The sequence below is a fragment of the Leptopilina boulardi genome, unplaced genomic scaffold (assembly GCF_019393585.1).
Source record: "Leptopilina boulardi isolate dan_hultmark-lab unplaced genomic scaffold, ZJU_Lbou_2.1 LbouV2_137, whole genome shotgun sequence".
NCBI lineage: Eukaryota > Metazoa > Arthropoda > Insecta > Hymenoptera > Figitidae > Leptopilina > Leptopilina boulardi.
In genome coordinates, this window is record NW_026137682.1 from 1,536,385 (window position 1) to 1,554,387 (window position 18,003).

General features: G+C 24.6%; 1 protein-coding gene and 2 long non-coding RNA genes across 3 annotated transcripts in view; 2 read left to right on the top strand and 1 right to left on the bottom strand.

Moving 5' to 3' along the window:
• Positions 1-18,003, top strand: part of LOC127291505 (uncharacterized) — a 64,627-nt gene that overhangs the window by 23,924 nt on the left and 22,700 nt on the right. The window lies entirely within an intron of this gene.
• LOC127291504 (uncharacterized) lies at positions 203-2,007 on the top strand. Its single transcript, XR_007844606.1, has 3 exons — positions 203-352; positions 502-1,640; positions 1,752-2,007. It is a non-coding gene; the product is annotated as an uncharacterized LOC127291504 (long non-coding RNA).
• LOC127291502 (uncharacterized) lies at positions 6,235-17,157 on the bottom strand. The gene is made up of 4 exons (XM_051320685.1): positions 17,009-17,157; positions 11,725-12,213; positions 10,670-11,124; positions 6,235-6,635 (listed from the first exon to the last, which is right to left on the bottom strand). Exons 2-4 carry the CDS (start codon positions 12,200-12,202, stop codon positions 6,417-6,419), a joined length of 1,152 nt encoding a protein of 383 aa, XP_051176642.1. The 5' UTR covers positions 12,203-12,213; positions 17,009-17,157; the 3' UTR covers positions 6,235-6,416.

An 18,003-nucleotide genomic window follows, 5' to 3' on the forward strand; every position in this document is an offset into this window, starting at 1 on the left:
TAGTCATTTGACTACTATCAAATTAAATATATATATATCTATTTGAAGAAAATAATTTTTATTTGAATCAACTAAATGGTATTTGTTTCAATAGATGTGTTATTGATACGAATACAGAATAATGGATATTGATTATTTGAATCAAATAATTTTTTGATAGAATTTTTTAACAGATTCGGGGAAAAAGGTTGTACAGTTTTAGTCAAATAGAACAGGTCGATTTTAGTCAGCTTGAGGGTGGAAAGTCGAAAATGAATTATACAGAAGGAATTCCATATCCGAAATATTTAAAATTTCGATTTTTTTTAAATATTTGGGTCATTTTGTTATCTTAGGATTCATTTTATAGTCTGTGAGTTGATTTTTTAAAATTTCAATTATTCAATTCCAATTAATCGAATTTTTAATTCTATGAATTTTAAAGACGCCGAATTTTCATTTTGTTCGAAATTACAAATGGCCGTATTGTTTTAACAACAATACGAATTTTTTTGTTTTCAGTTTGCAATTCAGTACAGTTGCAGAAGCAAACTCTCTGTCGATTGCTGATGGAACAATCCGGATTTGTTCAACTGACAGGTTTATTGTTCTATGTCACGTGGTCATCTTGAATTTTTGCAAAATGGCGTGCAAATTGTCGCGTCAATTGCTTCGTTCACTTTTGCTTTTATTATTAGTTTTAAAAAGAAATGACAAAGTGCTGTTAAATAATGAATCCGGTTAAAGTGAGAAATCTATTGTAAGTGTGGTAAATGGATGAAGAGACAACACAGTTTTCCTAAAAGTATCAAATTGAGACCAAAAATTGCATCAAATCTTTGCAACGTTTTGATGCACATAAGTTATATCAAAAAGAGATCATTTTGTGTATCATTTTTAGAAATGATATACGAAACGGTCTCATTTTTTGATGCAAAAAATTTATTCAATTTATATCAATCATGGCCGAATTGAATCGACTCAAAATTAAACGAATTTTTTTCAGATATTTTGGTAATAGTACAATTGCGGAGACCATTTCACTATTTAATTTAAAAATGAAAATAACAGAAAATCAAAGACAATGTGCAATTCGATAATTAAAAAGTGACAGCTTATAAACATAACCTAAAATGCATGAGAAAAAATTTGTCGATAAAATCAATATAGCCGAGCTTTTTAGAAGGTAGATGCCAGCACTCATCTATTTTCTTTCTTTAAATTTTTTCTGAATCGTTTTTATAAAAAGCAAAACTGCCATCTACCTTCTAAAAAGCTCGGCTATATTGATTTTATCGACAAATTTTTTCTCATGCATTTTAGGTTATGTTTATAAGCTGTCACTTTTTAATTATCGAATTGCACATTGTCTTTGATTTTCTGTTATTTTCATTTTCAAATTAAATAGTGAAATGGTCTCCGCAATTGTACTATTACCAAAATATCTGAAAAAAATTCGTTTAATTTTGAGTCGATTCAATTCGGCCATGATTGATATAAATTGATTAAATTTTTTGTATCAAAAAATGAGACCGTTTCGTATATTATCATTTCTAAAAATGATACACAAAACGATCTCTTTTTGATATAACTTATGTGCATCAAAACGTTGCAAAAGAAAAAGATACAACCAAGTTTACTGTGAATTTCATCGTTTAACGGTGAGTTATACTCGGTTACAATTGAACATAACCTCACCTTAAAAAATACAAAATGTATATTAAATATTATTTAACAACAAATTTGAACTCAAAATAATTTTTTGGTTTCAGGTCAAAGAATTTGATTCAGAAGCTGCATGTTCCACAGATTTTAATGCAAATGAAACTGGTGATATGGCCTACGGAAATTATTTTAGAAGTCGAAGAAACTGAACAAATTGTATTAGACGGATCAAAGCTTTGTTAATAAAACAAATTGTATTGCCGATTTAACAATTTAGTTTTGTTATTTCAACTGTTCCATAACAATTTTCTTTGTTCATCAAACAATTCTGTTTGTTCACCGAACAATCTGAATAGTTTTAATAACAATTTTTTTTGTCCCAAAAACAAATAAAACTGCTGGTTTATTTATATTGACAATCTGGAATTGTTGTGTGGACTTAATTTTTAGTAACCACAACAATTCTTTTTTCTTCCGTGTCAATTAGAAATTATTAAGAAAATCGTGATTGGTCAATTTTTAAAATTAAGCCGAAATCTTTCTGTCAATTAAAAATTCGGACAAATTAAAATTCGATGAATTTATGTCATTTAAAAATTCGAATAACATAAAATTTGATTGAATGGAAATATTGTTCAATTAAAATTTGATTAAATTAAAATTCTCTTAAATAAAAAGTCATGTAAATTAAATGACTATAGAAAATAAAAATTCTGCCAAACAAAAATTCGGTAATTAATTATTTTTATGGGATAATAATCCTCCCGCATTTTTTATTCGATTCACATAAAAAAAAATTTTCTGAAAAGTTAAATTTTGCTTTAAAAAGTTGAAAATTTTTAATTCATTTTATTTGTATTCCTATGTTTAAATTTTTTGCAAAATAAAAATAAATTGTCACATTGGAAGTAATATAATAAGAAATTAGAAAAAAAAATCGAGATTTTGAATGAAAGACAGTAGAGATTTCTCAAACCACTTATTATTATTTTTTTTTTATACATTCAATAGGCCCTAATTAGGCATGAGCTAAATTAATTTTTAACTTGAAAAGTAACAATTTGATTTCCAATAATAAATGCTACAATATTGTAATTGTTGCGACATACAGTATTGATAATATTTTTTTTTAATTATATGTACACAGATTTCTTTTTTTTCATACCTACCTAAGCTAGCTACAGTGTGGCGCCAAAACAGAGCGACTCGAGACTCTTTTTTTTTTGTTTTTAAATATACCTATATATATATAATTTCTTACAATATTATTTTACTATAATTTCATTATAATAAAACTATTGATTTTTAATACAACCACATTCGTGCAATAGTTTACCAATTTATTTTTTTATCAGTAAATTGTAACAAAAGTTACGCCACCCTGTTTCGTATCTTTATTTACTGCTTACTCTCAATAATATATAACATGTAGAGATGGAAAAATTAATAAAGATAAAAAAATACAATCTTAAAGGTTACTCTTCAGCTACCGCACGTATATTATTCTTCTTTTTTGTATCTGTTATTAGTTTTTTTTTCTTTTTTGTCGAAAAACGCATCGAACATTTATTTTTGTACAGAAATTATGTATTTATTGTTATATAATATAATGTCACTTTTCGTAAATAATATATTTTTTTTAAATGCAGCTAGCGTCGGTCCTGTATTATTATATATTATAATGTAAATGTTTTTTTAAGTTACACGCAGTTATTAATATAATTGCTAATAAATATTTTTATTTATATAAATTTAATAAATTACATTGCAATTCATTTGGAATTTAAAGTAGGTCTAAAAAACAATTTATCATTTTTTTTTTTTGGGGTACAAAATTTAACAATTTTTTTTTAAATAGAAAACTGGCAATGCTTATAATAAGGAATAGACAACTCTGTAAATTATTTTCAACAAGATTTGATAACAAATTCGAGCCAACAAGAATAGGAATCAAAATTATTTTATAATTTTTTTTTTTATTTTCGATTCGTATTCTTGTATATTGATTTTGTATCAAATTATATGATATATTTTTATTTTATTTTGAAAATGAAGTTTGCAACAAAAGATGTTGCCACTTTGGGAAAATCTTTTTTCTTTTTTTTTTTTAAATTTTAATGAGCCAAAAGTTTTGAACGTTCATATAAACGAAATATTTTAAATTTTTTAAATATTTTAATAATTAAACAATTATTAAATTAATAACATCTTTTTAGATATTTTTTAAACAATATTTTGTAATAAAATTCGTACTTAAAGAAGTTGCAAAAAAAATTTCGTTCATATGAACGTTCAAAATTTTTGGCTCATTAATTTTAACATTATATATTTTTTCCACAAAGTGAAATAGCTTTAAAAAGCAGTTCTTTTTAGATCTTAATTGTATATATTATATATAATTAAATACTTAAGCTGTGTATTAATTATATATGTACTTGACTTATTTATCATAATACGAAAGCTTGAAACGTTTGAAAGTACCAACTTTCGTTCATTTTCTTACACTCCGCTATATATTTACTAGAAACTATTATTATTTTGTGAAATAACTTTTCAAGTCCTTTCTGATTATTTGTTAAGAGTGTGTTACACATTTCGACGTCACCGATCAAGACATTAAATTTTTTCATTTTTAAACTAATGAAAATTTTTCATATATCTGTTTTTAGTATAATATAAAAAAAAATAATTTTAGATGAAAAATTGCAAATATCATTAACAAAATCTACTAAGAAATAACAAAAAAACTAAAATGCAATATTCGTGAAAAAATTTTAATGTCTCAATCGATGATAACATAAAATATAATTTATTTTTCGAATTAAAATTACAAAATTGAGTCCAAAAGTAATTTAAATTTTAATTTTAATTCAAATAAATTTTTATTTGATTTAAATTTAAATGTAAAAAATTTTATTTACGCCAAATAATAAATAGGCTAGGCTGTGAGACAAATATACGTTTATCTAATTCAAATATATTCTATTTAGTTCAAATAAAACATTTCTTTGGGTGTAGTTGACTGATTTGTCAATTAATTAACTGATTCATGGATTTATATAATAATTCGTCAAATTAATAAGTTGTAAAAAAAAATGAAAAAAAAGTCATTCTCACTTTCATTTGCAATTTCCTAGATACTTATTAAAAAAATTTAAATATATACCTATACGTATTATGTATATAATATATCTCGAAAAGCTATACCAAGTAAAAATACACGTTTAAAATTTTAAAGTTGGTATAGGAAAATGAACAATATGTCTGTATATTTCGGAAAATGCTGTGCGTTGCATATATATATATAAAATTATAAAAAATTAACAAAGAACATAATTGTTTCTAAAATTCTTAATTTTTATGTTTTGTATGTAATTTTATGTTTTTTTTTCTTTTTTGTTTTTTAATACTTTCATATAATTAAAAATTTTTGCGTTGCTTGTGAATGTATATAATCGTTTTTTTTCTATGTTAAATAAAATAAAAATTGTAAAATCAATTTGCAAAAATTCAATTGCAAATCCTATACATATTTGTATATCAATTTCAAAGGATCTTGATATTAACTACAAGTGTTATAAACAATTTATTTTATGACTATCCGAAGGTTTAAAAAAATAGATTTTGATACTAATTATTATTCATCAATTCCAGTCATTATTATTGTTTCTTAACTACCACCTCCGGATGTTCAATCAAATAATTTGAATTAAGTATATTATATATTATAATATGCAATTAATTCAAATTTTTTTAAAAACATTTTTAATTTAAATTATCATTATTAAAACCGCATTGCATACTATTTGAGTATATTTAAGTCTTTTATGTTGCTTCAAAGAAAAAAAGTTTATTTTTAAAAGTTAAAAATTTCAAAACAGTAACAATGACAATTTTAAAGTTATAACTTTAAAATACTTCAATATTGTACATTTTGAAAATTATATTTTTTAATTTAGAAATAATTTATAATTTTGAAAATTGCAATTTTTCTATATTGTTTAAAAAAAAATCATTCAAAAACAAACGATTTGAAAATGAAAAATAAATTATTTGAAATTTCTAAAAGTTCAATTTTTTTTAAATTTTCTGTTTGGAGAAATAAATATCTATAGACAAAAAAAAAAGGAAAAAAAATTTTGAAATTATGAAGATTTTATATATATATAAAGGAAATACGAACTTTTCAATTGATATATTTTTAAAATAACATTATAAATAATTCCAAGCACGTATTAGGATTCATGTTGTACAAATAAAAAGCGAACTACTTTTTCCAATACAATCAGAATTTTTCGTTTTCTAATCAGCATTCTGCTGAGTCTTCGTATAAGAAAGATCGAAAATAAGCAATTCGGTTGCCCTAGCATTATTGATATACAATAATTTCAAATTATATATAAATATATATATATACACACTGATGATATTTCAGAACAAGTAACATCCAGAATTTTTTATAGTCATAGGTCACTGATAAAATTTCAAATTTCATTATTTTATAATTTATAAAGTCAAAATTTTCTTTAGCATATATATATAATTTCGAAGAAAACAAAAAACTTCTATTTCCTTCAATGAGGAAGCAAAATAATATATATATATATAACTGAAATAGAAAATGTGTTTTTGAAAATATTTTCTCTGTCCAGTATTAGATGTGAATTTGATTTTCTTTTCTATTGTTTTTATAAAAAACAATGAAGTCTTTTTGTGATGATGATATATAATGATTTTAATTTTAAGTGAGAAAAAAATGACATATATTGTGCTTACTCTCGATCACTAGTTCTCTCTTGATTTTCTGTTCCCAAAAGTGTTGATTTATCCTCAGGTCCTTCAATTTCTGGTTCCTCAATATTTGTTGGTCGTTTTCTTCGCGATAATCGTAATGAAAATAAAAAAACCAAAGATGACGTACAAAGTAGTCCAAGTAAACCTCCAAAAATGCCTAAAATTATGTTAAACATCGGAAGAGTAAATCCTGTGCCCTGAAATAATAAATAGTTATTATTTTTATTAAAGATAATTAATAATAAATAAATTTGTTATTTGGAGAAAATTTTTATTATTTATGTATATTAATTCATAAAAATTTCAGAATCTTTCTATAAATTCTAAAAATTGAATTATTCAGGTATGAATTTTAACTCTTATACTTGGGACTATACGCCATATCTCGTTTTCAAGCATTACAAAAGGTTCTTAAATTTTTACCACATTTAAATGTGATAATGTAAAAGAAAGTTTGTCAAACATTTTTTTTTTTAAATTGGTTTTTTTCATTAATAGTAGGTCAAAGAAGGTTCTTAAGGTTTCTAAAATTAAGATTTTAGTTTTCCTTATTTTTTTGACAAAAATAATGAGGAACGCTAATTGAAAAAAAAGAACATTGAAAGAGCGGCAAATACCGCGTCTGTTCTGCTTTTAGATTCACCAACACGCTTTGTCTATCGATCAGAACCTTTATACTGCACCGTGATCAATATTTATGTCAGATTCTAATTCAAACTGATAAATCTGTTTTAACATCTTTTAATGGCTTTTAAGAGACTGAAGGGCTCTAAAAATAATTTTTGTTCGTTTTTATTTTTAAAAATTATGATAAAAATGTAATTGAAGTTTAAGAAAAAAAAATTCCCTTTTTTTTTAAATGAATTTTTTAATGTAAGAAAATTTGATAATTGACATATAATTTTTATTTTTACTAAAAATCAGTTTTTAACGTGAAAAATATAAAAAGTAAAATTTGTTTGTTTTATTTTTTGAAAGCTGTTGAAATTCAAAAAAAAAAAAAACTGGTATTTACCTAAATGAAGAGAATTTTTTTGAAGAATTAAATTTTCTAACACAAAATTACTTTAAAATTCGTAAAAAATAATATTTTTAATAGTAATTTAAAAAAAAATTATTTACGAAAAAAAAATGATTTTGTTTATTTAAGCGTTCAGAACTTCAGGTACATCGGTTTTTGGTATTTTAATACCAGAATTTCTTTAATTTCTTCAAAAAATTCATCGATAAAAATAAAAGTAGGGTAATTGAATTTTGAAAATAATTGATGTGCCTGAGTACTGTATGTTGAAATGAACGAAAAATTTATATATGCTACTTTTTTAACTTCAAATTGTATTATAAAATATTACTTTCGTTATATACAATGATAAATTTAATAATTTTTTAAATATTTAATGTACTTTTTTATTTTTCATTGCTGTAGTATTTTAAAAAAAAAATGATTTTGTTCATCAGAAACGTTCAGAACTTCAGGCACATAATAATTGAGTTTATAAAATAATTGCATACAAAAATGTTGAATCATTTTACAATAATTGAATTTTACAAATAATTCATTTTAAATATAATTAAATTACTAAATAATATTGTTTTATAATAGGCACGTTAATGAAGCGATCTGAAGAAAGGGACCTTAGAAGCAAAAAATTATAGGTTATGTTTTAAATTTTAATGTGAAAATAAAATACATAAAGACGTTCAAGTCGTAATGCAAACTAATAATATTTAGGTCTTCATTACATACAAAATATTAAATAAAAACTAATTTCAGTTTTACAAAAACAAAAAAAAAAATTAATTCTTATAAAAAATTGCATATGAATTTTTTTATTATTTAAAACAAATAAAAAGTTATTAGGCCCTGAGACAAATATATTTTTATTTGCTTCAAATAAACGACAATAAAATATTTCTCTGGATGTAAACTATTTTTGAGTTCATCCAAAAAAAATTTTAGCTCAATCTATCAAATATTTTGCGCGGGAAAACCTGCGGAGAATATTTACATGTAAAATCACATCAATAACATGTTTTTAATTTCTATTTCTTGTGGATTATAACTAAAAATATTTGTATAATTACACAGACACACAAAAAAAACTGTTTGGCCGAGACACTACATTAGTCTATTTCCATGTATTTTTTTCCCGCTGAATCTGAATCCGAAGTCAGAATTGTCAGATTGGTTTTTATTTTTGAAATAAACTCAAAAAACTGCTCAGAAATAAAAATAAAATTAAAAAGTTAAAAAAATTTTAAATGTCACTGCGATAGTGTAATCCCATGTATTTTTTGCCGCTGAATCCAAATTCAGTCAGAATTGTTAGTTTCGCTCAAATTTTTGAGATAATTGCAAAAAACTCAAGTAACAAAAAACTCAAAATCAATTTTTTGGAATTATCTTTAAAATTTTAGCCAATCTATCAATTTTGACTTTGAATTCGGATTCAGCGTGAAAAAATACATGAAAATGCACTATCGTAGTGTTTCGGCAAAAAAAATTTCTTTGAGCTAATCGCCAAAAACTGATAAAAATCCTGAATTACTCTTTAAATCTGAATTAGATAAAAATAACTAATTAATAGTAGAATCTTACTAATTCAAAAAGCAAAAAGTGAGTCACTAATAATTAGTAAAAACTTACTAATTCAAATAGTTATTTTGGTTTAACTAATTCAATTAGTAACTTTTTAATGCGGCTCCCGGGGGCGCAAATTACTAATTGATTAGTTAAAACTACTAATTGTTTACTAATTCATTAGTTATTATACAATTTTAACGCCAAATCGTAAATAATCAATAAAAATTTATCAACTTATTCATACTAAAATTTTAAATTTGAAAAGTCGAGTTTCAAAGATAAAATTTTTCACATGTAGTTTCTTCATGATTGTATAAAAAATATTTTATTTTTAAGTCAGTTTTCATGGGTTAAATTGCATAATATTGGCAAAATTCATATAAAATTTTTTACGTTCTGGTGGTTCATTTGATATATTATTTCCGATTTTTTTTGAGTAAAGATTTTATTAAAATTTTCACTTTATAGTAATTTATTAATTTACTTAAAGACAGTTTAGATACACATACATAGTTACTTTTGGTGAAATAAAATTAATAAAAAAATTTTAACGGTTAGTTTAGGAAAATATAAATAATTTCAAAAGTAATATTTAAAGCACCAAACAAAATATTTTGAACATAGTACAAGCTATAGTATCACATAATACTAAAAAAAACAAAAAAATATTTTTAAAAAAAACCCATGGAAGATGACATACGTCATGAAAATAATAGAGGTTACGTTCAACTGACTAATTCATTTAGTATTTAGAATTAGTTAATTTGATTACTATTTTAAATTAGTAATGTTCAAATATACTAATTTTTTACTATTTTATTAGTAAAACTTCCAAAAATAACTAATTCATTAGTTAAAATTTAATTTACTAAATGAATTAGTTAATTTTTTACTAATTCAGATTTAGAGAGTACGGGCACAGATAATTCTTTTTGCCGAAACACTACAATAGTGTATTCACTGCAAAAAAAAGTATCTTGATGTTTAATTATTATTATTATTATTATTATTATTATTATTATTATTATTATTATTATTATTATTAATTATTATTATTTATTTTAAGATGTTTTGGTCGCCTTTTTAAGATGTTTTTTACAAATTGCTTCTAAGTTATCAAAAACATCTTAAAATGCGTTTCTTAAGATATAAGATAGATAGGAAGATACTTTTGGTAACTTGTTTCCAATGTGTCTTATAATAAGATACTTCTTTTTGCAGTGATTTCTTTGTATTTTTTTCTGCTGAATCCGAATTCGAAGTCAGAATTGCCAGATTGGCTCAAATTTTAAAGATAATTCCAAAAAACTGATTTAAAGTTTTTTGCAATTATCTCAAAACTTTGAGCGAATCTAACAATTCTGACTTTGAATTCGGATTCAGTGGCAAAAAATATACATGGAATTACACTAGCTCAGTGTCATTTAAAAATTTTGTTCACTTTTTTTGATTTTATTTTTCTTTCTGAGGAGTTTTTTGAGTTTATCTCAAAAATAAAAACCAATCTAACAATTCTGACTTCGGATTCGGATTCAGCGAGAAAAAATTATATGGGAATAGACTAGTGTAGTGTTTCGGCCAAACCACTTTTTATTTTTTGTTTGCCTGTGTTATGATTGAAATGAAGAAAAATATTGAATAACTCACCTTCCACCGTGGATCGGATGGCAACCATTCAAAGGGCCATTTTTGTGGCCATGGTTTAATTGTCCCCTCTGGAGTTTTGAAAATCAAACCCTCTAAACTTAATCCACGCGCTAAAACACTGGTCGTGATATTTCCCTTTTTATAAGATGCAATTCCAGCTTTCATATACATTTGTGGTATCGTTTCATTTTCACGTAATTTTAATGTCACTCTTGGCATTTTTGGTTTGAATGGCATTCCCGTCACTATTGATGATTTTAATTCTAATGATGATGATGCAAAGGTCGATGAACTTAGTGATGAAATTGGTGCCGGTGATGACATTGATGAAATCGATGACAACGACACAATTGATGACGATGTCAATGGCATCGTGGAATATAAACTTTTTCGAAAATTTGTCGTGAATGTTGTCGTGGGAATCGGTGGTGGTCGATTTGACACTACATTTATCTCTAGAAAAAACAAAAATTTTTTTATATTATCGAGGGGCTGTTCACTCTCAAATACCCGATTTGTAATGTAGAGAATATACTAGGTATCTTCCGAATATTCATCAATTAACATAAGAAAATATAAATTTCTTGATTCTGAATAAATTGTATTTTAAGTGGAGATTACCGGCGATTACTGAAAAGGACGTTCGAATTTGTCGAATACTATGCGAATCCAACAAATCTCGTCGATTACAGTAAAATCCTAAGTCATGCAGTAAGAATTGTTGCGAGTCACGAATGGTTACGGAGAAATACGAGCGAATTCGGCGGCAGCCGATTATAATTATTATTATTATTATTATTATTATTATTATTATTATTATTATTATCTAGTCTGCAACACGAAGCAGCGCAAAGAAGGAATTTGTGAAAATACTGTGAATATCAACGAGTCCGTGCGATTCCATTCGAATCCGAAGCCGAATACGTACGAGTCCTAAAAATCTTTAATGAATTCTCCAATATTGTTCAATTGGATTTTCAGTGAACAGCCCCTCGTATATTATATATCAAATTTTTTCCAATAGTTTCTTTTTTTTGCTAAAAGAAATAATTTACCAGATATTGAGAGATCGGGATCTTGTCTATCGATGATACTTCGAGAATTCTCCGATTGAGTGGAAGATTCTTCAATGGAATTTCTTTCTCTAGAAGCATCCAATTTGGAAAAAATTTTTGAAACAATTAAACTCATTTCTCGATTTGTATTTGCCTCATCGTATGAAAGATCATTATTTGACGATGCTGTTGTTGTTGTTGTTGTTATTGTTGTTGAATTTCTAATGTGATTTTGATGTGAGGTCCTTCCCACTGATAACATACTATTGAAAAAAATGTTCCTTTCATTTTGATTAATTAAGAACGGTGTGACAATGCATGAGAGGATGAATAGGATCAAGAAAATGGTGTATTTTGCCACTTTCAATTTACTTTTTCGAACCGATTGCTGTGGCAGTCCACTCGAAGTAAATTGATCCGTCTGAGGAAGTATTGTATACTGAAGACTTGCATCTCCCTTGCGAACTGTTTTGTACATCTTGTTTATATCTAAAAAAAAGCGGATATAAAAAAAAATTAATTATCAAATGAAGAAAATATGGACACAACATTTTTTTCTCATTTAAGGTCTGAAAAGTACTTTAACTTCAAGTTAATGACACTAAAAAAGATATCTAAAAAGTGGCCAGACAAAATATTAAAAATTACAAAAGTTATGGTTGTTTTAAAACAATTTATCCAGGAAATTAAGATCGTGTATAGAAAATTCACATTAACACAAAAAATAATGGATGAATTTATACAAAATTTATTACTCGGGGGTTTTCGGGGTCGCTGATTACGAATCCGAGGTCAGTTTTTCAAAATTCAAAATGGCGGATCCAATATGGCGGAATTTTTTTTTTTAAATCGTTTGGATTTGCTTGAAACTCTCTACTCGGGGGTTTTTGGGGTCGCTGATTACGAATCCGAGGTCAGTTTTTTTAAAATTCAAAATGGCGGATCCAATATGGCGGACAAATATTTAAAATCACTGGAAACTACTTACTTCAGACGAATATAATAAGTTTTTTCAAAAGTTGTCCGCCATTTCGAATTTTGAAAAACTGACCTCTGATTCGTAATCAGCGACCCCGAAAACCCCCGAGTAATTATTTTCAGACAAGTATATTAAGTTTTTCAAAAGTCGTCCGCCATTTTGAATTTTGAAAAACTGACCCCCAAGTAAAGAATTTTACAAGGATCATTAAAAGGTATCGGTTTAACTAGTTATTTGTTTATATAATTTGTTTATAACAAATTACGTGTGTTCTACTAGAACCTAATTTATTACAAATCACAAATCTGTAGGAGTACTTTAAGTGTGTAATAATAAAAAATATTTCGATTTTATTGTGATATTCATACGATTCACAGGAAAAAAGTACTTTTTATTTGTTTATTTATATTAATATAATTATATATACAAAATGAAAATTAAAGATTGGAGTTTAGCAATATCTTAAAAATTTAGTGAGGATTATTTTAAGTCAAGAAAATCGAAAAAAGTTAAAAAATTATTAGTTTTACGCTGTTTTTTTTAGTACTTAATGTATATCCTGTCTCAAAAGTGCCAGACGAATGAGAACCAGACGAATGAGAATTTGGCAGTTTTTTTTTTTTTAAAGGTAGAAACAACATTAAATAAAAAAATAAGCAATTCTATACGATATAGAATTCAAATTTGCAATATATAAGCCTATAAAAAGACCTAAAAATAATATTTTTTTCAAAAAAATTGATGCCAGACGAATGAGAATTTGTCTGGTCACAACGCAATCTTGATCACAAATTGAGAAATCTTGGTTAATAGAATAACAAATTAAATAAAACGCGCGTGGTATCACATTTAGTTTAGTTTAAGTAATTAACAATAACGAACTGTAACTTCAATAGAATGTTGATTTTTAATAATTTTAACGTGTTTTCAACTGCCAGACGAATGATAACAAAATCCAGGTACAAAATTGAAGAAGATATTTTATAAATAAGGTATAGAGTAATGTCATAATTACAACTATTCAAAATTACTAATCCAGTATGAATTTTTCGCCAAACACTTGAAAAATAATATTTTTTCACAATATGAACTGTCAATTACACTGCGGGACATGCCACAATAGAAATCATTTAGATTTACAATTTTCATTAAAAAAAAAAATTATTTTTTTCAAAATTAATATACAAAATAAGCTTGACCGCTCATAATTTCCTCGTTTGTAGAATCACCCATTAATATATATATATATTATTTCCTTTTGGTAATTTACTTCATTAAAATTTAAATTAGTGAACGAATTCTCATTAATTCTTTAGAGAGTAATTTCTAATTGTTATTTAATATAGTACAAAAGTGGAATTAAAATTGATATATACATAAACAAATTAAATTATATTGTATAATAATTTTTTCAATTAATTATAAAATAATTACAAAATATATATATATATATCGAATAATTAATTAAATGTAATTCAAAATCAACATGTGAATATTGATGCTACTACTTTATTATATATATATGTATAATTCATTTACCAATTTCACGGCTGATCAGGCGCATTTGGAAAATGAATTAAATTTTCGATTGTTAAGCACACTGTATAAATGAAATAAATGAAATTTTCTGTGAAGTATTTTAATAAGTCAAAGTAAGAGTTTACAAATCAGCTTATTTGAGAATAATACACTCTTTGAAATTTATACAGTTGAGGCAAAGCTAAAGACATTCTAAGCCCTCAATAACTGAAGAAGTTCACAATCTTGAAACTGCTTTAAAAAGTAAAAACTCAAAAAGAGTTTTCTTCAAGTTTCAACTAAAGTAAATGTAAAGAGACACGACCCGCACTTTGCCAATGATTTGCCTATATACTTTTCGCTATCGACAGATGAAAATTTGCAACTTTTTAAGCTTTTTTTCAAAGAAACTCATTCAAGTTTTGAAAAAAAGAAAAACAAAAACAAAAATTTAACGAGAGAAAGAAAGGTGAATTTTTGAGAAGATTTTCTATTTGAGTTTGAGTTTCATATAATATATTGAGAGTCATGTATATACTTTAATATCTTACTTGTCATAAAAAGAGCATTTGCACTTTTTTTCAGAATATTTGAGATATCAAGGATATTTGGAATAGATATTTTTAAAAAAAGACTTGACGAAAAACGATTTTTTAAATCATAAACTCAATTTAATGCACTTTTTACTTTCACAGTGATAGTAATTTATAGTCTCACTTTATATATCCTTTTATTTCTGAAAATATATTTCAAATTTTATTATCAACATATAACTAAAGAAAATAAAAAATTAAACTTGAATTTAGAAACAAACAAAAATATCAATAGAACAACAAAAGTAATTAAAAAAATATTTTGTTTATAAAATAATAAAAAATGAACAAAAATAATTTCAAAAAAAAGTAATAACAATAAAAAAATTATGAGTTTTAAAAAATTAGTAATTATACAAAACAATAAAAAAAAGTAAATATCAGTAAAACAAAAGTATTTACAACAAAAATAATAAAATATAAAACAGAATACATATTTTGATGTAAAGTGGAAATATTAAAATAATGAATGATTTTTTTTTTGCATTTGGTTTCGTTGAAAATTTTCGCATTTAAAAAAAAAAAAAAAGATTAAAACCATAAAAATGTGCTAAATTAGTATGAAATTGTTGGAATTTAAATATGAATATAAAAGAATTTAAATGTGCAAAATATCCGCGCAGACATAAGAATTCATTTGCGGTTAGTTTTTTATTATTTTTTTTTTCTCTATGGATGAGGAAAAAAAAAAAAAAAAAAAAAAGATTGACATAGACTTTAATTAACGAATTCACGCCGTGTAATTTTGAGAGACTCCTCTTTTCATTGCATCGCACAGCCACTAAGAGATGGAAAGCAACGTGAACGTAAAACTCAAGTTGATTTTCAAACCACCCTTCATGAATGAGTGTGCAAAAGAGGAGAGAGCGAGAGAGAGAGAAAGAGAGAGGAAAAAACAACTCTTCACACTCAAACAGAAAAAAAGTTGGTTGGATAGTTACACGAGTACCTCCTCTTGCACTTCATCTTTTTTACTCTTACGTTTATTGCACTTCTCAAGTTCAATTCTTACGAATAAGAAAAAAAAAACCCGTGAGGCACGTAACGAAAATTTTTATTAGTTCTTTAAAAGTGCGATACCACATTTTTTTTATATACTTTATAGTGAAAAAAAAAATTCCTCTCAGCAATCAGTAGTTTTTCATATATTATTTAAATAAACAAATTTTTAACAGCAATAGCTATTTTTATTTATACTTTAGAAAGTTTGCATTACATTGATATTATAAAATTTTTCCTCTTTTTTTATTTATTTATTTTTAAGCCCTATTATTTATTTATTTTTTGCAAATTACAATTGTTACGCAATAAATAATAAATAATAAATTAATTAATAATAATAAATACAATAAATAAAGTTATAATAATAACTTTTTTATAAATTACAATTGTAAAAGTAAAAAATTTTAACATTACATTTATTATAATAATGATTATTATTATTATTATTACACACTGAAAAAAAAAAATTTATTTGATTCAAATAATCGGTTACTTGAACCAAATAATTTTTATTTAAGTCAATTAAATGGTATTTGTTTAAAATACAGAAACTATTAGTTCAAATACAGTTTATATTTAATTCAAATAAAAATTATTTAGTTCAAGTAAATATTTATTTGATAATAGTCAAGTAACCGATTATTATTTGAATCAAATAATTTTTTTTTTCACTGCATATTGAAAGAAAAAAATTTGCCAAAAAGCCAAACATACTATTTACGTTGAAAAATAATAAAAAAAAACAAAAATGTTAAGAGGAAAATATTTTCCACGCCCAAATTTAACGTTTAAAAATATATCAACAAAACTAATTATTAAGCAATAAAATCGAAATGCAATCGAGCTGAAAGCTTAGATATTATTCTCCCATGAGAGAAACTTTAGAATCGATTTTTCAAAGGTTTTCTCTTTTCAATTTATATTATTTTTATATTTTTAAAAAATATAATTTAATATTTTATTTGCAGAAATCAAATTTTTGTTTTAAATTCTTTTTTTTTTTTGTTTTTCAAGTAAAAACAATATTGTGATACTAAAGTAGTTTGACATTTATATTACTAAAGGTAAAACGGTTTCTCACGTTGGAAGAAGAATAATTTTCAATATTATAATTTTCTACCTTAGTTTTATTGATCGTATTGAAATAATTTGTTCATTATAGTGAATGAAGAATATTATTGCAAGTACTTACTTGTGTGTATGTATGTGTTTGTCTGTGTGACAATTGAGGATGACGATAATTTGTATATACTTTTTTTTTCCCCTCGTTTCCTCTTCCGGGCAAGCTGTACCGGAGCAATAATCCGGGACAAGTAAAACCTAAGGGGTTGCCTTAGAAAAACGCGCAGTTGCGTGTTAAAGGGTGAAATTTACTTCGCATGCGCACCCCAATTTTCCATATATTATTATGATATGAACTTGTTTTCAAATAATATATATATATATATTTTTTTTGTTTGAAATTTTGTTTACATTTAATTATACAATTAAAAATATGTAAAATAAATTTTTTTGTCAATGATTTTCTTGTTTAGAATAAAGTTTACTTTTTGTATATATAATTTAAATAAAATTCTAAAACAATTTTTTTCTAAATAAATTATAATTTTCAATTTGGTTTCTTACATAAAAAAATTTTTTAAGGTAAACGTACACAATTACGGCCTAGTACGTTATTACGTGCTATTTCTTTATACTAATTGAAATAAGAAATTGATAAAATGTTTCAACAAGTGAAAAATTGCAACACAAACTTTGCTATTTATTAGATCAATATTCTGTGTTTTAATTACATCTATTTTGTTTATGTATTGAAAATAAAAGTTTTTGTCAGTCAGTCGACGACTGAGCTTTGTGCAATACAATATACTGTAAGTGACAGCTAGGACTGAAGGTGATCTTCGTAAGGATATTAAAAGTGAAGTGTGTTTATTTTTTAATTTATTTTTTAATTTGTTGATTAATTATGATCTATTTAAATTATATTTTCTATTGCTGAATTATTTTTAAAAGTTTTCTTTATATAAAAATACTTTTTTAAATAGACGGAATTATGTTCGCTCTTCTCACACGAAGTACATTATTCCGTTTGAAACACGTAAATAGGGAATTACATTGTTTTATATTATACTTATTTTAATGAATCTAATAAGAATATTAAATGTGTTTACATTTTTTAACAAAAAA